The sequence below is a fragment of the Diceros bicornis genome, chromosome 25, assembly GCF_020826845.1.
Source record: "Diceros bicornis minor isolate mBicDic1 chromosome 25, mDicBic1.mat.cur, whole genome shotgun sequence".
NCBI lineage: Eukaryota > Metazoa > Chordata > Mammalia > Perissodactyla > Rhinocerotidae > Diceros > Diceros bicornis.
In genome coordinates, this window is record NC_080764.1 from 17,953,861 (window position 1) to 17,976,950 (window position 23,090).

Below are 23,090 nucleotides of genomic sequence, written 5' to 3' on the forward strand. Positions count from 1 at the left end.
GTCTTTCCAGCCTGCTTTGTAGCTAAATGTAACTATGTGACCAAGTTATGGTCAACAGCGCATCCTAGGAAGTATTTTCCTCTCTCACAAAGGGAGAAAAAGATATATGAAGGGAGCTCCCTTTTGCCTTGGCTGACCCCTCACCCCACCCCTTCTTAATTCCTTTGAAAGCAGTAGTATGAGAATGTGATGTCTGGAACTACGGCAGCCATTTGTGACCATGAGGTAATAACCCAAGGGATTAAAAAAGCCAATAAGCTAAGAATGGTAGAGAAGAAGAGTAGCAAGAGCCTGTGTCTTTGATGTCTTTGTTGAACTGCTGAGCCAACCCTGCACCAATTTACCTTCAGCCTTCTTGTCATGCAAGGTCAGAATATCTTCATTGTTTGTCACTTTTACCCGGTTGTTTTGTTCCTTGTTGCCAGAAGCATTCTCATATAAATCCTCCCGTTGTGGGAAGAAGGTGCAGTCTCACTCAGGCTGTTCAAAAGAATATGCCACACACTAAAAAGGCCCTTCCCCAAAAGGGTACAGAAAGTGCACCCCCTCTTATAGTGATTACTCTGAAATGGACACCATTCATCTCAGATTTATGCCTTCTGATGTATTTATTTTTAAGAGATCAGTCTCATTCCTTGATAGTTACATTCTTGGGCTTCAGCTCAGCTTAGTTCAATATTAACTGAGCACCGACTGTATCGATAACACTAGTGACACACAATGAAAAAGAGACCCAGACCTTGCCTTCAAAGAGCTCACGGTCTAGGGAAGAGAACAAATAGATGAACAGATAATTCCAAAAAATGGAAAGGCACTGATGGTGTGGAAGTACCAAGGAGGGAAACCAGCCACATGGTGGGGACAGAGAGAAGAAAGCAACTCAAACCAGGAAAGAGAACATTTATTGAACACCTACTATGGGTGTGTAGAGTGTATGAGTATACGCTTTTAAGTTGGAGTCCTAGTTCTAGGACCAACATCAGCCCATGAGGGCCACCTTCCTCCCAGCGAGGACCACCATCTTTTCATCATCAGCATATTAGGGTAGCCTAATTTACACATCCATAAAAGACAGAGAGATGGCAGGGGACGCAGAGCCAGCATGGATGCTAATTGATATATCTAGAATCAACACATTAGAGTTTGCTTATTTGCATATAGCTTATTTGCATACAGCCAAGAAAGCGTGAACAGCAACGCCCCAGGGAAACCAATCACAGAAGAGGAGCTCCTCTGTTCAGCGCCCAGGAACCCTGAGCATTCATAGCTAGACGGCATTTTTTGGCACTGCAGGGGCTGTGCTGTGCACCCCTGTACCCCCTCCCCCATTGCCTAAGAAACTCTTGAAGGTTTTTGGCCAGAGGCTCGGATCATGCTCTGCTGAGAAGTCTTGTGCTAGATCTAACCCACCGGGATGGCTGAGACAACTGCTGAGGCAAGAGAGCGAGCACCCATTCCTACAGGTGAGCGATTCCTACAGGTACCTTCCTGGGCGTTAAGGCACTGATAAGGCCTTTTATCCCAAAGGAATACGTGTGGTGCATTAATGGGAAGGTTTAGTTTAGACAGTTAAATAATTTTATATTGGAAGATCTTTTAATGTTAAATAGTCTTAATTGGATGTGTGTGTGTGTGTGTGTGTAATCTGAAAGGCATCCTCTGGTGGGTTTCTACTTATGACAGAGCCAGGGGAGTGAACAAAACAGCTCACTGTAGTCTTAGACCCCCGTAGCTCTAACAGGGTGCTCGTAAATGGGGACTATGCCAGATGCTTCTGCTAAAGTAATGGGGATGGATTTTGTGAAGTCCACGGTCTCTGCAACTCTATCGTCTGTAGAGGCCAGAGCCACAGTCAAGGTTGGACTCTACAAATCCAGGGAAACACTCTCAGAGGACAAGGTCACCCCCGGCCCATGTTGCCATATGTCACTTATTTGCAAAAGTGATGGGAAGTTCTTCCTCACCTGCATTGATACTTCTCAAGCTCATCCGGCTATGTTTGAAATTCTGTAAGTAGCATTTCATCCTTTTGGCTAAAGCCAAACAGGCAATCTGTGTCTTATGAAGGTACATTCCCTGGAGAGTGAACTTTTACACTTAATAGCCACAAATGTGATGTTCTCACATGGCCTCCTCTCTTTGGATGCCCTTGACAACCCAGTAAGATAGGTTTGACGATTATACCTGTTTAATTCATGTGGAAACAGAGGCTCAAACAGAAGCCAAAATTTAAACCTTTGGCTTGAATTACCCATTTCTATGGATGATGTAGGCTCTTGGGCCTCACATTGCTTATCTGTAAATTGGACACAATAATGCAATAGCGTAACTCTTTTGGATGTTATCAGGAAGACAGAATGAAGCACACTACTCTTTCACTTGTTAGTTCATTCATTCACATTTAGCAAGTGGTTCTTTGCAGTCCTGATCTGAGGGACAAAGGGCTACTAAGACGTCTAAGGAGAAATTGCTGCCTCATTGGTAAAAAATAACAATGTTCCGCTTTAATTGGGCCCTTATTATGTGCCAGACACAAGGCATACTTTAATTTAATCCTCCCCAAATGATATTTGTTAGGTATTGGTCCCGTTCGGTGAATGCAGAAACTGAGGCCCAGAGAAGTTAAGCAATTTGCCCAAAGTCACACAGCTAGCAATGGAGGGAGCTGGGATTTGACCCAGATCTGACTCAAGAGCTTTCATTCTCAATATACACGGCCTCTCCTTCATTTGATTTTTCTCTGTGCTTTATTCCCTTCAACTTTGGCTGGGCCTGTTTTAGATAGATGCAGTTAGATGCTAAGGAGCCACACAGTCAAATGGAGATCTGAGCCAGCAGGTAGGCTCATGACCCGAGCAATTTGGTGACAGCTGCTGGGACATTTTAGGTAAAGCTATTGACTGCCTAAACTCTCTGGCTAATTGCTGTATTTTGCTGCGGCCAGGTGTGGACTGAGTGGGCTGCTCACCATCTCCCGCCTCAGCAGCAGGTCCTTCTCTTCACCAACTGCCCTGGTGACTGCCCACAGTCCACTCTTCGTCAGTGTAGGGATCTGGTCCGTCGGCCAGAGTCCGCTCATCACCTGCCATCTGCCTGATATGAGCGGCTGGCACCATCCCTGAAGACAAAGCCCACTGGTAACCCGAGAAGGCCAGAGGCGAGAGGACGAGTGCAGGCTGGAAGGGGACGGCTGGGTGGAAACACCCCAAGGACACATTCATTTCCCTAAATGCCCTCCCGGCATCCTGAAGGTGCCAAGAATCCAATCAGTTGCCCTTTGGAAAGGACGCTGAGGGGCTGCTCTTCTTGAAAGAGCAAGAGGCCGGGCTGAAGCCAGGCTGGGGTTCTTTGTCCTGTCCCTTTGCTGGCTCTTCATTTTGGCTCACAGTTCTGCAATCGGGAGCCTGAAAACTCAGTGCATCCCGTTTGATTATAAAATGGAGATTGAGACCCTGCAACTAACCACATACAAAGTATTTTACAAGTGGCTTTCACAAACATGCTCTTTTTTTTTTTCGCTTTGACCATATCCCTATGATGAAGGGTATCATTATCCTCATTTTATAGATGGGGAAACTGAGGCCCAGAGAAACCGCGTAATGTAGTGGAAAGTATGCAGGATGAGGAGTAAGGAGATCGGGACCCTAACCTGACTCTAATCTAATAAATAACAGTGGACACAAACATGGAGCGCTTTACAACAGAGGAAGAATTTTCCATATGAGTTTTCAGCCCATCCATACAACACACCTGGTAGGGGATTTCATTGTTATCTCCCATCTTACAGACCACACAGTCAGTGACAGACCAGATCCTCTAACTCCATATGCTATTCTCTTTCCATCAAATCACTTCTCCCTGGGTTCCTCAAGTTCTTTGAGTCTCTATCGTAAGAGCTGGTAGTTTTTTCTGTCTTTATTTATTTGTTTTTTTGTGAGGAAGATCAGCCCTGAGCTAACATCCAATGCCAATCCTCCTCTTTTTGCTGAGGAAGACTGGCCCTGGGCTAACATCTGTTGCCAATCCTCCTCTTTTTGCTGAGGAAGACTGGCCCTGGGCTAACATCTGTGCCCATCTTCCTCTACTTTATATGGGATGCTGCCACAGCATGGACAAGCAGTGCATTGGTGCGCGCCTGGGATCCTAACCTGCGAACCCTGGGCTGCCGCAAGGGAGTGTGCGCACTTAACCGCTTGCGCCACCGGGCGGGCCCCAATTTTTTCTGTCTTTAAAGGGCCAGATAATAAATATTCTAGGCGTTGACGGGCATATGGTCCCTGTTGAAACTACTCAATTCTGCTCTTACAGCTCGAAAGCAGCCACAGATGTACATAAATAAATGGGCATGGCTGTGTTCCAATAAATCTTTATGGCATTGAAATCTGAATTTCATATAATTTTCAGACATCACAAAACATTATTCTTTGATTTTTCCAACCGCTTAAAAATGTACAAACTAGTCTTAGCTTGTGTAAGGCACAGAAACAGGTAGTGGGGCTATAGCGTGCTGGCTCCTACTATGTCTTTGCCTGTGAAATTGGGGAGCACTAATGACTCTCTCTTAGACTTGTATGGATTAAATGAGATCATACAGGTCATGCGCTTTGCACAGAGTCCGTCATTGCCCTTATATCACACTGTAAGAGCCTGAACTTCCCTGGGCCTCAGTTTCCCCATCTATGAAAAGGGAAGGGTTGGTCACGTGCAGCCCTAATAATCTATGACTTTCTGCCAAATTGCTTCTTGATAAAGAGCTTTGACTGCCTGCCTTCTCCCTGTCCTAGGACCCCTGGATCTCCCTGCCTCCTGGATCTCCCCCGAATTTCTCCACCCCACCTCCGTTCTGCCAAGTTCTTTTTCTCCGTCCTGTCATTAGCTATGTTGTGCCTTGGCTGGCCCTGAAGCGCACTGGATTTCTTCTGCCTGTGTCACGGAGTTTTCACTGGGCAGAGACTCAGCCACTTGGTGGTGCTGCGAGAAGACGTTTTTTCTTATACAGCCACCGGGATGTTTCTCCCGGAGAACTTCAGGTTTAGAGGTCGGAACACCAGAAACGGTGCTTCAGGGCGAAAGAGGTGTGGCTCACAGCTGTGCGTGTGCTGCCTGCATTTCTCCACATGCTGTTAGTCTGGGCAGTTGGGCTCTGAGTTCAGGGGTTACACGAATCCCGAGGGGGCCTCCTTGTATCGGAGGGGCCAGGGAAAGACAGATTTGGTGGGGCTCCCAATTCCTGCAAGTTTCCCAGATGCACCCTTCTGTCGTGCTGGGGAGGGAGTCAGTCTCCCCTCCCCGTGTATAACATGCAATTTCTTTTTGGAGCCAATGGATCTCCAATCAAATGGCCTTTATCTTTCAGGGAGCTGACTTTTGTGACTTTTATAGAACTGCTGTTTGTGAGATGTGATGTTGCTTGGATACCAGCTGCGGTGTAGCCAAAATATCTGAGTTTGAGACCTGGCTCCCCGTCTGTGAGCTGTGAGACCTTAGGTAAGGCACCCAATCTCTTAGCACATCCAGTGAAATGTGGGGGAAATAAAAATGTCTAGTCCCAAGTTCAATATCATTTTGAGAATTCAAAGAGACCGCATGTGTGAAAGCATTCTGTCAACTGTGAAAGCATGATACTGATGGGAGGTATTAGATACTTCCTGAGGGCAGAGGACTAGCTTATATTATTCTTTAGCCCCAGTCCTTGCACAATGACTGCATCTCACAGATGCTCACGTACCATTTGTTGCATGCGTGAATGAACAGGTGGGTGCAGAGCATCGTGAAGGGAGGGCAGATTGGAAATGTGCCTGTTAAGTTAAGGGTTTTAAAGGATAAGGCTGGAGATGCAGCGGGAGAAGCAGGCCCTTGAGAGGAATCTGGGGCACGTGTCTCATCTGCTGGGAAGGCAACTAATGCATCCCTCACCAGTTGGCTGCCTGGGCAGCCTGGCTCCGCTTGGGCCCAGCTGCCAGGCCCCCGGCCATCTCAGGCCCGTGTGACTGCTGCGGAGGAGGTGTGCCAAGAGCTTCTGCCTTCATGGGAGGCTGGTAACGCGCCTGGAATGCCCTCCCTCTCGTGCCTACTTTTCAAGCCTAAGTTCCTGGTGATAGTAAACGTAATGGATGCAGGGCTGACACTGAGCTGTCCCGGGCCTTGGCAGGGTGGGGCCGAGGGACCTGTATCCCATGGTTAGAAATACAAATAAAAACAGGACAGGTAAATATAGGCAATTATGCAGAAAATCTAGATCCTGACACTACTTTTCCCTGACCTAGTTTTTTTTTGTTTGGGACAGAATTACTTGGGAAATTGTAATTGCTTTATATGGTTGTTATAGAACCCAATAGAATAAATCTAATAATATTATTATTTAAACAGTAATAATAGAAGTTACCATTTGTCAGTGCTTACCACATACCTATGTAGGTACTATGCTAAACACTTCATAGATGTTATCTTATTTAGTCCTATAAGGTAAGCATTAATGCTGTAGGATCATATCGCACAACTCTGTAAGGTAAGTATTACTATGATACCCATTTTACAGATGAGGGAACTGAGATTTAATCTTTAATTACTTACTGAGGTCGTAGAGCTAGCAGATGAAAGGGCTGGAACTCAAAATATTCATCCATCCACTTATTCATCCCACAAATAATTACTGAGCACCTATTATATATCAGGTACTGGGGATTCATGAGTGAATCACACAGATAAAAATCCCTACTTTGTTCAGACAAGCACAACAAATAAGTAGATTACATAATATATTACACGCTGGGAAATGCTGTGGTGAATAAAGCAGGGAAAGTGGGTAAGGAACATCAGTGGTGGGATGGGGGAGGAGAGGATGGGCTGCAATTTTAAACAGGATAGTCAGGAAAGACCCCACTGACAAGATGACATCTGAACAAAGAGTTGAAGGTGCTGAGTTGCTGAGCTGCATGGGTCAGAGAGCAGAACTTTGATGCTTTTGAACTTTGCCCAAGGGGGCAAATTGAAAAATTGGAGTCCAAAGGATATTTCTATGGATTCATCTTTCCCTTAAGTTCTTTCTCTCTTTCCTGGGCTATGCATTTCCAGAGTAAGACATAGGAAAGTAAACTAGGGAGGAAGTAAAGGTAGTAAAATTCATCCATCCATCCATCCATCCATCCATCCATCCATCCATCTATCCACCATCCATCCATCCATCCATCCATCCATCCATCCATTTATCCATCATCCATCCATTCATCCATCCATCCATCCATCCATTTATCCATCATCCGTCCATCCATCCATCCATCCATCCATTTATCCATCATCCATCCATCCATCCATTTATCCATCATCCATCCATCCATCGATCCATCCATCCATTTATCCATCATCCATCCCTCCATTTATCCATCATCCATCTATCCATGTATCCATCCATTCAATATTTATATGGCACATTACAAGCCAGATCTATACCTCTCTGAGAAAGAAGAATAAGATCTGGATCTGTATTGTTGGTTATAGTAACCACTAGCCACATGGGGCTATTGATCACTTGAAATGTGCCTCTGTGACTGGGGAACTAAAATTTTAATTTTATGCCATTAACTAAAATTTAAATTAGAAAACCCTGGAGCAGTTTAAAATATTTTTCTGTTAAATACAACTTTACTGTTTTGCTAGGGTTACATTTCAGTTTGACCATTGAAAACTTAGCTCTGAATTGAGATTTACTGTAAGTGTAAAATACACAACAGATTTCAAAGACAGTACCAAAGGAAAATGTAAAATACCCCATCAATGAGTTTTTATATTGATTACATATTGATTGTCTATTGAAATGGTAATATTTTGGACATATTACGTTAAATAAAATATATTATTGAACTTAATTTCCTTCTCTTTGTTTTTACTTGTTTTTAATGTGGCTGCTAGAAAAGTCTACCTGATATACGTGGCTCACATTATATTTCTATTGGACAGTGCTTCTAAGTTTGACCATCCTGGAGCTCCCGGGCAACTGGGCAGAGCTGAGCACATAATCCAATAATTGTAATACCATGAGGTAAGTGCTATAGTAGACCCAGGAACTGAGTGCTCTGGGGACAGAGAACTGAGCCTTCAGTTCTGTCTGGTGCAGGATCAGAGGAGAGGTGACATCTTAAGCTAGGTCTCCAAGATGAGTAGGAGCCTGTCATCTGGAGGACAGGAAAGGAGGCATCCCAGGCATCGGGCACAGCATGTGCAAAGGCAGAGAGGCATGAAACAGTCAGAAGTGCCCCTGGAACGTCCAGTGCTCAGTGGGACGAGGCGGTGTGGACACGAATCAGGAGAGTACCATTAGGGTCAAACCGTGGAGGGAAGGGAAACGAGCGTTACTTGGCAGATGGAAGGCGCACTGGTGTGCCAGCCACTCTGCCAGATGCTTTCTCCTACATCAGCTCATTCGTTGACTCCACACATATAATGTTGACTGCCCACTACATGCTAGGCATTGTTCCTGGGGCTGAATATACAGCAGGGAACAGGACAAAGGCCCCGCCCTCATGGAGTTGACACGCAGGTAACAATATCCAGGATAAGGAGGAAAGAGAACAAACCAAGGTCAGAGAGGTCGAGTGACTTGGGCCAAGTCACACTGCTGGTGAACGATAGGGCAGGGTTCTAATCCACGTCTTTCTGACGCTAATGCCAATGCTCTTGTTACTCTGTCACGCTGACCTGTGTGTCAGGCTAAGGAGTTTGGACTTCGTCCCAAAGACCGGAGGAGATCAGCAGCGTCCCATGGAGGGAGACACAGGGTCAGATAGATATGTGTTTTAGGCATGAACTATGGTGACCACATGGAGGAGGGATGCATGAGGAGATTGACTAAGTGCTAGAATTCTTGCTTTGTAGTTCTTGTAGATGCCTCTCCTTGCATCTGTCATGGTCCCCACTCCCCTCCCCCCCAATCATAACCCTGTCTCCCCAAGTCTATTGTCAATACAGTGGCTAGAGGAAGACTTTTCAAACCCAAGTCCGATTAGGTCATTGCTCTAATCAGAATTGGCCAATGGCTTCCTGCCTGACTCAGAATAAAACCCAATTTTCTTACATTATTCCACAAAGCCTCACAGGATTTGGTCCTTTGTTAACTCTCTGGCTTCAACTCCTGCTACTCTCCTCCTATTCACTCCACTCACAATGACCTCCTCACTGTTTCATGAACTTGTCAAGGATATTCCTGTCTCAGGGCCTTTGCATGTACTATGCCTGGGAGGCTCTTCTCCCAGATATCCATACTGTCCCCCAGATATCCAGATTGTACACTCTCTCACTTTCTTGGGGCCTCTGTTTAAATGTCACCTTATCAGAAAGTCTTCTCGCCACCCTCATCATTCTCTACCTCCTTAACCTGCCTTATTCTTCCTGCCAGCCCTTACCATTACCTGACAGGTAATACATTTACTCGTCCAGGGTTCATCGTCTATCTGTAAACCTAATGAAGGCAGGGACTTCGTTTTGGTTCACTTCTGTATCCCCCGTACCTAGAATCACGATGGGCCCATGGTAAGCAGTTAGCTAACATGGTTGAATGTCTCCGCCCATTCGGGGAGCAAAATGTAGAGAAGAGCTCTTTATACCTCCTCCTACCCTGCCCAGAACCCCTCCTTTAAGCTCAATGAGACCCAAAGGCTCTTCCGTTGTAGCCAATTAGAGTTGTTCTCCCACATGACCCCAGCGCATCCCTGCACGTGAGGTATTTGCTCTCTTGACTTTCCGGTGGCCACTCTTTCCAGGGTGGCACAGTGCTGTTTTCCGTGTCTGGAGTCCTGCCAGTGCTTCCCCTGTTGACGGGGAGTTTATCACACTTCAGTTTCTTTTCTCGATAACAGAACCTTCCAGTGGATCTCCGCTGCTTTATTCTCTCAGGAAGACACTATCTTATTTTTCAGCATAAAGTTTAGGACAGAGAAAACAAAGCAAATGGAGCTGCTGCCAATCATCCGCCTGCCCCGTCCTCTTCACACAGGCACAGAGAAGGGAGGAAAAGAAGGAATGTGCAAGGAACGTAAAACTGAGTCTCCAGGAGTCAAGAATTGTCAGGGGCAGAGGTCATCATAGGTCATCTCGCCTCATGACCTCATTCCACAGAGAGGTGAAGGCACCTGCCCAGGGTAGCACCACCACTACAGCAGGGCCTGGAAGCCCTGTCTCTTGTCCCGTGATTGTCCCCCTACTACGGAGGATACTCACACTGATGCTCTTCTGAAACAGGATCCTTCTGTCCTCTCAGTCACCAAACAGACGAGAAAAAAGGACAGCAAGATCTCAGTCTGGGTTATTTCAGTTGAATCCTTGTAACATTGACTGATTCTACTCATAATCCTGTTTCTTGGTGTCATCTATCAACCTCCATGAAAAGGTCTTCCCTTGTATCCTTTTATACATAAAAGCTAACACCAGAGGGAAGGTGGCAAATAACATTAACAGCCCATACTTATTGGGTGCTACGATGCATCTTATGCACTTCTTAGGGATTTTTTTTTTTTGCATCAACTCAATCTAATCCTCAACAACAATCCTTTGAGCTCGGTATGATTAATGTCCCCATTTTAAAGATGAAGAAGCTGAGAAACACAGAGGAAGCTGCCCAAGATCCCACAGCTTGACAGTGGTAGAGGCAGGATTTGAACTCAGCTGGTTTTGATTCTGGAGTCTATGCTCTTAACCACCATTCTAACTGTTTCTCTAGTCACTTAGCAGGGGGAGAAGCATAGCTTTCTGTTTTGATTTGTGAGTAAATTTTAGTTTTTATTTTAGTTGTCTATTCCACATTCAAATAGCCTGGGTTCTCCCAAGAAGTTTGGTGGCCGGAGGTCAGCTGAATGCTATAAATTGTGTTTATTACCCACAGACTCATCTTCATCAAGATGAGACCACGCCTGTCTTTTCCAGCACATCCTCAGCCCTGGATGCCTGGTATGTAGTGGGAAAATAAGAAATATTGTTGAAAGAGTAAATTTGTTTCTTACCGTTTTACAACTATTGAATACTCGTCTTATTTGATCTCCGATACATGTAACCCAGGAAAAATTAAAGGAAAACTCTGGCCCCAAATAATCTGCTTTCTGCTTAAGTTAAGTAGACAGAGAATATAAAAGTGGCATTTTTGGTTCAAACTATTCAGATGGTTGTTATAATCTTCCCTTTTGCTTTTTATATGTAAGTACAAACTTAGTGTAAGCTGCATGTATTGGTTAGAGCAGTTTCAGCTGCTGTAACAAACCCTCCGATTTCAGGGGCTTAACAAAATAGAAGTTTATTTCTCACTCATGTACCAGCCCAATGTCAGGCTAGGGGGTGGCTTTATTCCTCAAGGTGATGCAGAGTCAGAGGCTTCTTTTATCTCGGGACTCCACAGTACTCTGGGGCTTTGGAGTCCTCTGCGTCCAGCTAGGCAAGGTGGAGAAGGCACACCCATTTTTTAATTACTGGCCTGGAAGTAATGAACGTTACTTTTGCTCATATTCCATTAGAGAGAACAAGTCACATGGCCATGCTTGCCTGCAAGGGAGGCTGGGAAATATATCCCCAGCTGAGCAGCTGTCCATCAGCTCCCCCATGGAAGAAGAAGCACGAATTTTCAGTGGGCAGCTAGCACTCTTCTGCCACAGTGAAGAATAAGCACTTTCTTGGGTCGCTCTTTACTGTAAGCTGTCTACCAGACAACATACTTTAGTTAGAAATGTCACAACCTTAGGTAACTTTCCAAAACCTCATCTAGACAAATGGAAGACTAGTGCCAATCAAAGCACGGGCATTCACTGATGTGAGCGGGGATGTCAGGCAGCTTGGAACAGGGGTCAGAGCCAAGTCTTAGAGTCAGAGACTTGAGTTCAAATCTTTATTCAGGCAGTTACACACTGCCTGATCATAAGCAACTTACCTCTTTGAGACTGAGTGTTCCTAACAGCAGAATGGGTATCATAACATCCACCCTGCAGTGTTATAATGATTAGAGGTAATACATATAAAGGTCCTGGCAGACAGTAGATAGTAGATCAACGATAACTGGTATTACTATGTTTTCTGAACAAAGATTTCTCAAGAAGCAACATAGCTCCTTTCTTTTACATTGCTTTGAGACTGGAAGGCGTAATAAAGAAGAAGTAATGAGCCTGATGTAAATATAAGTTGTAGGACAGTGTGGATGTCATGCTTCCAACTGCAGATGTTACAACATCTGTCTCGTATCCAGAAGGAAGCCAGAAATCAGAGTCTAATCAAGCAGTGTGATTAAACTGCTTGTAATTGCCTGAATTCTAGGGGGAGCTGTGGAAGATGAAAAGTAAGTACAATATTTATAGCCATGATTTATTGAGTGTATATATTATATCCCTTAATCTTCACACCAACCTCATGGGACATATTATTACCACCACCAACACCACCTATGTTATGACCATCGCCATGGTGCAGCTGAGAGAACCCAAGCATAGAGAGGGAAAAGAATGGTCCAAGATGGTCAATTACTAGCGTGGAACAGCGATTTGAACCCAGGGTGTCTGACTCCAGAACTCAAGCTCTAAATCAAGGAGCGTGGGATCTTGTTGGAGGAAATGCTTTGTCTACGTGAAAACACTCGAACACAATGCATGATAACATTGTGCTGAAGTGCGGTTCAGATTATAAATGCTATAGGAATTCGGTCTGGAGAGGAACTCCCGGGGCTTGGGCGTGACTGTGTGCCAGGCAAAGACTGGGTGTTTCCATCCTTCCCATTTAAGGAGAGGTAGCACAGCACATGGGGAAGAGGAAGGGCACCAGCTTTGGAACTGGACAGGTAGGGTTTAAATCCCGATGCCGCTATTTACAACCTATGTAATCTCAGGCAAATTACTCAACCTTTCTGATATGGTTTCTTCTATTGAACATAGGGATTATAACAACCACTTTACAGAGGAGAGTTCAGTCATAAAAAGGTACCAGCATCTGGTAGGTGCTACTCATTCAACAAATACTGATTAAGTCCCAGGCCCATGGGAGCAACACTATCAGCCAGAGGAAGTTAGGTTATGCTGCTGTAACAAACAACCCCCCAAATCTCACTGGTTTAACACAACACAGGTTTAATATTTGTTCAAACCACTTTTCCATTGCAGGTTAGCTGGGACTGCTCTGCCATCTTTGGAGACCCAGGCTGGCTGGGAGCCTCTATCTCTGTACTTCCATGGGTGTCAAGATAGGATTGCCAAGACTGTACTTTCAGAATCATCGAGACATGGGGATTTGTCCATGGGCTCTTAAAACTTTCCACCTGATAGCAACGTATATCACTTTTGCTCTCATTCCACTGGCCTATGCAAGTCATATGCCCTCATCTAATTTCAAGAGGGCGGGGTAGTGGATTCCTACTGCATCCTGGGGGAGGGAAAGAACCAGAAGATGTTTGGTGAACAGTTTTAATTACCACTAGGACACAATCTGTTTACCTGTACACAGATCTGCTAATCCATATTTTAAGAAAGGGAAACTGAAGTTCTGAGAGGTTAAGTCATTTGACCAAGGTCACACAGCCTATGCCCTGGGGTGCCAGGCTCAACCTGCATGTTACTCACTGTGACTCTAACGCGCGTGCACAATGTCTAGACTTTGTATAAAAGCAGAGTATAGTTTCAGGATGGGGGCAGGGAAGCCCTGCAAGTGTGGAGGGCAGAATAGGAATTGAATAAACAAGGTCTTTGTGTTTGTATGATGCAATAACCAGTGTGCTGCTGGGGAATGCAGGAAGGGGCAGAGGGGCTTATGTCAAGCATCAGCAGAAAAGTTTGGACAGACAAGAATACCAAGCACCGGAGTGTGGCAGAGGCACACGCATGGAGGATATGACTGCAGTGCTTTAGGCCATTACTCTGGCAGCAGGGAGGGGGCTCTCTGGGAGGACCCGCTTTTCCAGGAGTCCAGGGTAAGGTGATAAGGGGGAGACAGGAGTGAAGACAGCAGGAATGCAGAAGGAATGAACCTGAGAGCTGCAGCGGAAGAGAGCTGGCTCACTGGTGGAAAAGTAAAGAACCCCCAATCCACGTGCAGAACGCACCAGACATTCTTCATACCTCACTCTTCCTATTCCAGTCTGGTATACTGCACCGTTTATAAAAAAAAAAAAAAAAATTCCCTAAGGCCTCTTTTTCGCTTGCCGCCTTCCTTATTTTTCCTTGCCGCTGCTTAGGAGAACGGAGGCAGCCTCGCCGCCGCTGTTGGAGGCCCTCCCTGCCTGACCCTCAGTTTGTGGGCGTATGTTCTATGTTACCATCTCCAGGCCCTTCCAGTTAAAAGAAAACTCCCAAGGTTCAAGGGGCCAAGAGGCCTGCAAGTTGCAGGCCATGGGCTCTGCGCCATCCGAGGTCCCTGGTTTGCCCACCTCCGAAGGCAGCCTTGGCGGGCAGCGTGGGCGCCCATCTCCGCCCTGGCGCCTCTAGCGCCCCATCTCTTCCAAGCCCCCAACTCTCCTCTTTTCCCAGGCGGCTGCCCGGCCGGAGTCCTGGATGGTGTCGGAGGGCCGGCAGTCCGGCGGCGGGCCCCAGGTTCAGCCTCCGAGCCTCCCTTCCTCCCTTCCTCCCTGACCCCGCCTTTCTTCGGGGAGGGCGCGGGGCCGGGGTCACAGCGCCCCTCTCGGGGCTCTCCGGGGCGCGCAGCTGCCCCAGGCGGACAGCCCTTCCCCAGCCGGAGGTGGGGGCCCGCGCGGCGGGGGTGCCAGCCCCAGCGGCGCGCGCGGGGGGGGGGGGTGTGCGCACTGCGGCGGGAGGGGGACCGTGACTCACCGCCTGTAACCCAACACCCGCCCAGCCTCCCTTCCCCCCCACGCTCCCCCGTCTCCGGCCTGGCGGCCGCGGCGACACCTAAAAGAAAATGAAGGGGCGCCCGGGCCCGTGGCGCCCCCGGCCGGATCGCGAGCGGCTCCCGGCGGCCCCCAGCTCGGAGCTCTCTCGCTTCCCTGGCCCCGGAGCTCGGCGAGCCGCCGCCGCCGCCCGGGCGCGAGCAGGAAGGGAGGCCGGGCGGCCGGAGCAGGAGGCGGCGGCGGCGGAGGGCCCGCGGTAGCTGCGGCGGGCGAGCCCGGGGAGGGGGCGCCCGGGCTTGGAACCCCGCGTCCTCGTCCCGGCCGAGAGAGGACAAAGCCCCCTGGCCGCCGCTGCGGCCTACACCGCGCGGCACAAAAGGCGCGCCGCGACACGCACCCATCCCCCTCCCAGCGCGGGGTGGCCCCGGGGCGGCGGCGGGGAGGTGGGGGAAGCCCCGGCCACGCCGCCCCTGGCTCCCCCTCCCCCGGGCCGGGCGAGCGCGCCGCCCCCGCCCCCGCCCCGTCTGCCCGTCCTCCGGGGGAGGGGTCGGGGGCGCGGCGCCCCACATAACACTCCCCCTCCGGCGCTCGGAGCCACCCCTCTCCCCTCCCTCCTGCAAACACCACCGCCTCCCCTGCCACCGCCGCCACCTCGCCCGACGCTCCGCAGCTCGCCGCGGCCGGTGGGCGGTGCGCGGACCGTGCGCGCCGGGGGCGCCAGATGTGCAGTCCCCGCCGCCGCCAGTGACCGAGCCGCAGCCCGAGCGGGATCGGGCCGCCTCCCCAATGCTGCGGGGGCGACCTTGAGCGCACCCCGGCTTGCCTCGGCGGGGACCCCGACACCCCGAGCGCTGTGCCCGGACCTGCCCTCTCCAGCCCGGCTCGCCCCGCGTTTGGACATGGAGGGGGCCGCTGCGCCCGCGGCGGGGGACGGCCCGGACTTGGGGCCGGGGGCGCCGGGCTCTCTCCCTGAGGCGGTGGCGGGGGCCACCGCAGCCCCCGCGGCGGCGGCCCCGGAGCCCAGGAAGCCGCACGGGGTGAAGCGGCATCACCACAAGCACAACTTGAAGCACCGCTACGAGCTGCAGGAGACCCTGGGCAAAGGCACCTACGGCAAAGTCAAGAGGGCCACCGAGAGGTTTTCGGGCCGAGTGGTGAGTGGGGAGACCCCCGGGGTGGGGGCGGCGGGGCGCGGGCTAGACGCGGCTGGGGACCGAGGGCGCGCGGGGCGGGGGTCTTGGGCACTGAGGCTCTCTTATCCGAGAGGGGCTTCCCGGGAACCCCCAGACAGACTCCTCATTCTCCCCCCAGCTCCCCGTGACTCAGGCGTGTCTCTCTCCCGAAACACTTGTTACATCCTGTCTGCGCATATTTTGGGGGTTTTTATCCCAGCAGCAAAGTAGTGTTTATGATTTGCAAACACTTTGCAGCGTTGGGACCAGCGTAGTCTCCCTCGCGGGCACGCATTCAGACCATGCCCTGGAATGCCTTATTGCTCTAACTCCAAACAGACCCACGTCCTCAGCTCGGAGCTGGTCCCCCAAGTCCCGTGTCCTGTGGATGAATGCGACTCCCTCTCCCCCTGCATCTTCCCATTCGTACTCCTCATCACGCTGGTGCTGGTGTCTGCTGCATGGGAGGGCAGACTCCTGCCTGTTTAGGTTAGGGAGCAAAAGCGAAGGCTGCTGCACACCTGAGGGTTGTGACAGTTAGCGTCTGCCTTCTGGCAAGACTAAAACGCCCAGGGCATGAGTAGCTGCACAGACGCTGAGTTGCAGCCGACTCAATTGCATTTCAGGTCCTGACTGCAGGGCTACTAAATTGCTTCAGGGGTCTAGCCCAGCCCCCCCCCCCTTTGTGACAGCTGAAACCTTGCCAGAGTCCCAGCGCCATTTGCACATGCCCAAGGAACCCCTTGAGTGCCTTGGGGTCTCTGCGTTGTCCCAAACTTGGTTTGTTGTCATTTTCCTTTCTGCAGAACAAGCTCTTGAAATCCACACTGCTTGTGGCTAGAGGGTTAGGTTCAATGTGACTGACTGTTGCAGAAAGATTTTGTGTGGTGTGTGGCAGAAAATTAACACGGTTCTTTGATTTGCAGCATCTTCGATGAATTTTAATCAATTGACCGCCAAAGTCAGGAACTAATTATAGGACTCCTTGTGTACCCTTTTGGGGGTGTTTCAGGGCCCAAGGGTTGCTTATAAACTTAAATGACCACAGGGAAAAAGCAAAATGAACTGTCAGATGAAGTTGTAGCTTGATGATCTTTTTCTTTTGCATCTGTGCAGGAACAGTCCTGTGGAAAAAATGGGGCGCCAATCGGGAAGTTCAGCCCCCAAATTCCCAAATATTTGGATACTTGGGTAACTCCCTCATTCTAAGCTTCACTGTTTGGGTTGATACAACTTTATCCTTTAGCTTTAAAAAGAAAGTCTGTTGTGGGTTAATTGGAAATTTGAGACATGGTACAATGTATTTTTAAGCTGTCTCCCATAAAGAAATTCTATAACAAGCTAGTAGTTGAGAATTCACTGCGCAGGTGTCATTTTTGTAGGTTGAAAATTTTAAGGAGAAGATGGATGTAAAGATGTCCTTTTGAGGAGCACACTTTTGGGTTTGTGGAAGAAGATGCTGAGAAACGTGCACTTCATTCATACTTTCCTTCTGAGGTGATATTCCCCAGGCTGGATGTTGAATAAGCAAAAGCTAAGCTTAGCTCCTTGCTCACGTTGTCTTAATAGCTGTTGAAGAATCGCGCTGGGAAGTTGGAAAGCAGAATAATGAAAAACAGACGCGGTTCTAGCTGCAGGTTGAGGATGTGGGCTTGTGAGGGGTTGAGTGGCAAGGGTGTGTCTGGGCTCTGTGAGGGGACACAAGAAGCCTGAAGGCTGGGGAGCTGCTGCAAACTGTTTGAAAGAATGAAACCTTGTCTTACGGCAGACACCTTTTGAGCTTCACTGGGGCTTCCTGTCAGGCATTCGTCTCGCTGCCTGACCCTCAGACTAGGTTACAGTGAAAGGGATTGCACCAGTAGACGGGAGCCTGCCTTTCTCTCTTGCTGGGTGTCTTTCTCTTTATTTGCAGAAACGCTGAACATTCCGTCGGGATTTAGTGGAATGGCCACTAGGGGGCGCCCTGAGAACGGAAGAGGCTCGCTGCCGCCAGACTTGAGCCCTGCTCTCTTATTGTCCATCTCTAGTGCGGTTTCCCATTGTTATTAATTTCAGCTAAATCTCTTGTTTTACTCAAAAAGTAGGTAAAGATTTTGAATCTGGTAGCAGATCCAGGCCCAGAAGTTGGCAATCCCCAGACTGCTTTCTACTTGATAGATAAGTTTCGAATGTTAGCAGAATCAGCTGGTGAAGACTTGGCATTAAACAGATGGGAAAACTGAGGTTGGGTGATGGCAAGGCTGCCTGCTGAGCGCAGTGCTCACAGATGCTGTAAGAACTTAAGTGAGAAACAGGGATTGTCAGGGTTAGGGTTAGGGTTAGGGTTAGGGTTAGGGTTAGGGTTAGGGTTAGGGTTAGGGTTAGGGTTAGGTGGAAAATTCCCTGTGCCTGGCTCGACAGAAAATAAAACAAAGCCACAAAAAATTGGTCAGCAAGTTGTTCTTGCCTGTAGGCTGTTTGGTGACTCAGAATCTGTCAAGAGCTGCAAGACATTTTCATCTGATGTATGAACCTGGAGTTTTCTTCTGGTTCTAAGGATGCACAAAATATCTACAGCTTGCTTTTGAGGTGCAGTTGAGGAGAGCTGAGAGAGTGCTGTCTCAGTTCTGCCTTTTCAGTCTTCGGGGAGAGTTCCGAAGTGGTGTTTTGTTTTCATTTAATTTGTTGCCCTGCCTTTTATAGCACCTTGCAAGAGGAGCAGCGGCTTGAAGCCACTTTGCTGATGTGAGTGGCCGAAGTCTGGTGCATGAGATGCTGTGGAATCAGCACAGCTGATTGAAAGCAGCTCAGAGTCAGAAAAGTGTTTAAAAATGAGAATGTTGTGGCTTTTAATTGCACGTCTGGAAGGGCCTTCTGGATGAAACAAAACCATACGCCATCGTCTTCTATGTTCTGTGAAAGGCAGTTCTGAAGAGAGTTGAAGTGTTAGGAACTTGGAGTCCAGCCCTTTGCGTGGTCCGGGCATCCCCCCACTTCATTCCCACATGTGGTCTTGTGGCCACTGCCTGAGCATGTCCACGTGATGAGGACTCAATGTGGCTTGTTCCAGAGATTAGCAAGCGCAACAATGAGGCCCTCTTGCAGAAGGGCTAAGAGCTCTGGCTTATGTGCAAATCCTAACTGACCCTTTACTAGTTTTGTGACCTTGCACAAGCTATGTAACTTTGAAACCTCAGCTTCCCCACCTGTAAAATGGGCTACTAATAGTACCAACTTCATGGACTTGTAAGAACGGAATAATCTGTAGAAAGCCTCAAAGGGGAAATAAGCCAGTGTAGTTTCCCCTTTCAGCAGGTTTGTTTTCTCATCTCCCTTGGACTTTCATTTAGATTTAAGACCATCAGAGAGACATGATGCAATGGACAGTTAGCCCTGTATCACTCAGGGAGAGGTAGGGGAATAATCAACTTTTCAGGTTAATTAGGGAATGCTAGGTTAATTAAGGAAGTGGGCCCGTAGGAAGCCACGACAATCAGCCAGATTCTGATAGGATCTGAACGCATTTCTAAAACCTTGAATTTGGCTTTGTTTATTGTACAACTTTTGTTTTGATACAATTTTGGGCAGGGCTGTGGAGTGGTGCCCCCATGTCATAAAGTGGTGTGCGTGTTCTTTGAGCCAAGCTCCCTGGCCCTTCAGGCTGCACAAAGGATTGCCAAAAAAAACCCAAACCAAAAACAACGTTTTGGGGAGAGGTGTCATGTGATCACCTCACTGTCAAGGGCCAAGTTCAACTTTCCCTCTGCACTAGGTTTTCTCTTGTGAGCAGTGTGGTGCGGCGTGAGCAGGGGGCGAGGCCTCTGGGAGGGGTCTGGCATGGGAGTAGAGGACTGGCAGGCAGAGTGTGCTCCCAGTTTGCCGGGGGGTCCTTGGGTACCAGAGCTCTAGATTGGGTAAGGAGGCATCTTCATTCAGCAAGGGAACTGATTTGACCAAGAATGGGTGTTTTAATCACTGGCCCAAAGTCATTCATAGCCTGGCGCTGGAAAACTGCAGATCAGTGGGGCAATTTAGTAAGCTGGCCTGCCGAACCAGGGAGCGTGTGGCTGTCATATGCATGGTGGCTGAGGTGCCGCCATGTTGCAGCTAAGGCCCAAACCCAGTTTCAGGGAGCAAGGGACCTTGGCAAATGTATAGTCCGAACTTCTCATCCTGGAGGTGGGAACAGTAAGGCATAGAAGTGTTAAGTGACTTTCCTGAGGTTGCCCAGCTGGTAGGTGACTGACCTGGGTCTAAGCAACCTGATTCTAGAGTTAGCATTTTTCTATCACTCATGTAACAGATCTTTCCTAGAGCAAGACATGATCCTCACTCTTAAAGAACTTATAATCTAGTAGCAAAGATGAAATGTATTTACAAATATTGAGCTAATTCTGTTCACTTGAACAAAGATTTATTGCCATCTGCCATGTGCTTCTCGCCATGTTATTCATGGGACATAGACACAAATAAACCCAAGGAGCTTATAGTCTGGTGAAAGAGAGAGTAAGCAGCGACTAGGCCGTGGGTACCTCTTCTATGCAGGACTCAATTATTTCAGGTGATTTTCAAGTTGGAGTGTAGCTCATTGAAGCTTAGCTCATTAAATTGCATTCAATCCTGGATAGGAACACCCTCTCCCCATATTGCCTCTGCTGCTGTTATTTCTACCAGCTGATATTTTTGAGAGCTTGGGGTGTGTCACACGTGCTAAGTGCTTTACAGACATTTTCTCTCACTTAATCCCTACAATAACCCTAAGAGGTGTGCACTCTGGTTAGGTCCATTTAACAGATGGGGAAAAAGATGCTTAGGGAGGTCAATCACTTGCCCAGGGTCATACAGTTAGACAGTGTCAAGCAGCTCTATCTATTTTGCAGCCCATTGCTGCTGGAGAAATGGAGAGCATTCCTTATATTGCACAGCTGGTGACCTCTGGACTCAGGCATGGTACTTCATTCATGGTACCTGAAGACCAGCCAGGGGGTGATTCTTTTTCTGGGGAGTTTCTTGTTGCTCTTCAGGAAGGAGATGTAGAGAAGGAGCCATGGAATACTTACTGTAGGATTAGGAGGGAAAATGCTGTTGAAGATGACCCTGGATTTGGGATTCAGAAGACTGAAATATGGGGCATTTCAGACTGAGGCCAGATTCCAGGGTGGGCCGGCCAGATGGCCTGGAATGCAGAGTTTGTGCTGGGACACAGAAGGAGGCAAGATTGCTTAGGTAGGATAGGGGGTAATAATAATATTTAATAATGACAATAATATCAGCCAACACTTCTTGAATGCTTATAACATGCCAGGTACATATTAACTGATTGAATCCTCATAACAATCCTGTTATAATCCCATTTTCTAGTGAAGAAACTGTGGCTAGCCTGCCCAAGGTCACATACAGCAGCAGAATCAGGGTTTGGACCCAGGCAGTGTGGATGCAGAGACCTCGAGCGACTCTCTTCCTCCGGGTGGGCCGAGCTGGGTTCTGATCACAGCAGGGCTCTGAGCCCTTCAGTCTGGCGTGGCGGCCTGGAGCAGGGAGGCCAGCCTGGAGGTTTTCACAAGAGTTGAGGTATGAGAAGGTAAGGATAGGAACCACATTGGGAGAGAGATATGTCAGTTCCTGGCGAACTGTCCGCTTGTTGGGCCTTGAATATGTTTTAATGGATCTGGTCAGGGAGCTCTCTACCTGGACACACACTGAGTTCTTTGTGTCTTAAGCAGCCTCAGATTCTGGAATCCCTAGGGGGCCTGCAGAGGTCACCTGGTTCACTTCCCCGTCTGCAGACAGAAGTGCACCCACACCATGCCAGGACCTCGTGATTGTGCTTCCTCCTGGGAAGCAGCAGGAGATAAGGGTTAAGTCCATGTATCTTGTCTGTTGGCAAGCCCTGTCTAACCATCCTAAACCTACTCTCAGCACCTGGCATTGTGCCAAGCACATAGTAGGTCCTCAGCAAACTGAAGTGAATATATTGAGCAAGGGACTATGTTAGGAGATGTCGAGGCTGTAGGTCATCATCCCTGACCTCGAGGAACTTTCTGATTTGTTGGGAAGAAAAGACAATGGTTGGAAATGAATGGAGGGTTACATAGCAAAGCCTGCAAACCTAGGCAGACCCTTCCCTGCCCGAATTCCCTTTCTGTGATATTTGCATGCATGCGTTAGGGAGAGAGAGACATCTCTCCAGGGTGGGTTGGCTTCCTGGCCATGGCTTCCTGTCCTCAGTGGCTCCGGAGTCAGACAGCATAAGTCTCATTTGTCTTTCCCACATGAAAGTCCTGGAGCGTCTGTAAGCTATGATTTGTGAAGTATCTGCTTTAAAGCAGAATGCATTTATCATCGCGCTGGCCCAGACGACACTATACAGTGCAGGAATGAGAAGATCCCAGGCCCCAGAATAGGAGGGGCCGAGCCAGATGACCCACCCGTGAGTGGAGTCTGGCTGTATTGATAAAATTCTCTGGAAACGGCCCAGGAGCAGCCAGATGTTGGCTTCATGGCAAGACTCTTTGGTAAACTTTTAACTGTATGTTAAAACAGGGATGGGCAGTTCCACCTCTAGGTCCACCTAGGAGAAGTGCAAACACATGTCCACACAGAAACTTGCACATAAATGTTCCCAGCAGCATTATTCCTAAGGGCCCAAAAGTAGAAGCAACCCAAATGTCCATCAACTGATGAATGGATAAATAAAATAGGGTATGTTCATTTTATTTATGGAATATTATTTGTGATCCATTCCATAATTCTATTTATGGGATATTTACAGATTATTATTCAGCAATAAAAAGAAATGAAATACATGCTACAACATGGATGAACCTTGAAAATATGCTAAGTGAAAGAAAAGATCATATATTGTATGATTCCATTTCTATGAAATATAGGCAAATCCATAGAGACAGGAAATAGATTAATGGTGGCCTAGGGCTGGGGTGGGTTGGAAGTAAATGGGGAGTGGCTGCTAACGGGTATGGGGTTTCTTTTTGGGGTGATGAAAATGTTCTCAAACGATTTGTGATGACAGTTGTACAGCTCTGTGAACATACTAAAAACCCGTGAACTGTACATTTTAAATGGGTGAATTGTGTGATATGTGAATTCTATCTCGATAAAGCTGTGATTAAAAAAAACCCTGG

The 23,090-nt window shown here is 48.2% G+C and overlaps 1 protein-coding gene across 1 annotated transcript in view; it reads left to right on the forward strand.

Moving 5' to 3' along the window:
- Nucleotides 1–15,490: 15,490 nt before the first annotated feature.
- Nucleotides 15,491–23,090, forward strand: part of NUAK1 (NUAK family kinase 1) — a 70,403-nt gene continuing 62,803 nt past the window's right edge. The window contains exon 1 of the mRNA XM_058568514.1: nucleotides 15,491–15,951. Within this exon, the coding sequence (XP_058424497.1) occupies nucleotides 15,697–15,951 (255 nt within the window). The 5' untranslated portion in view covers nucleotides 15,491–15,696. The remainder of the gene's footprint in view (nucleotides 15,952–23,090) is intronic.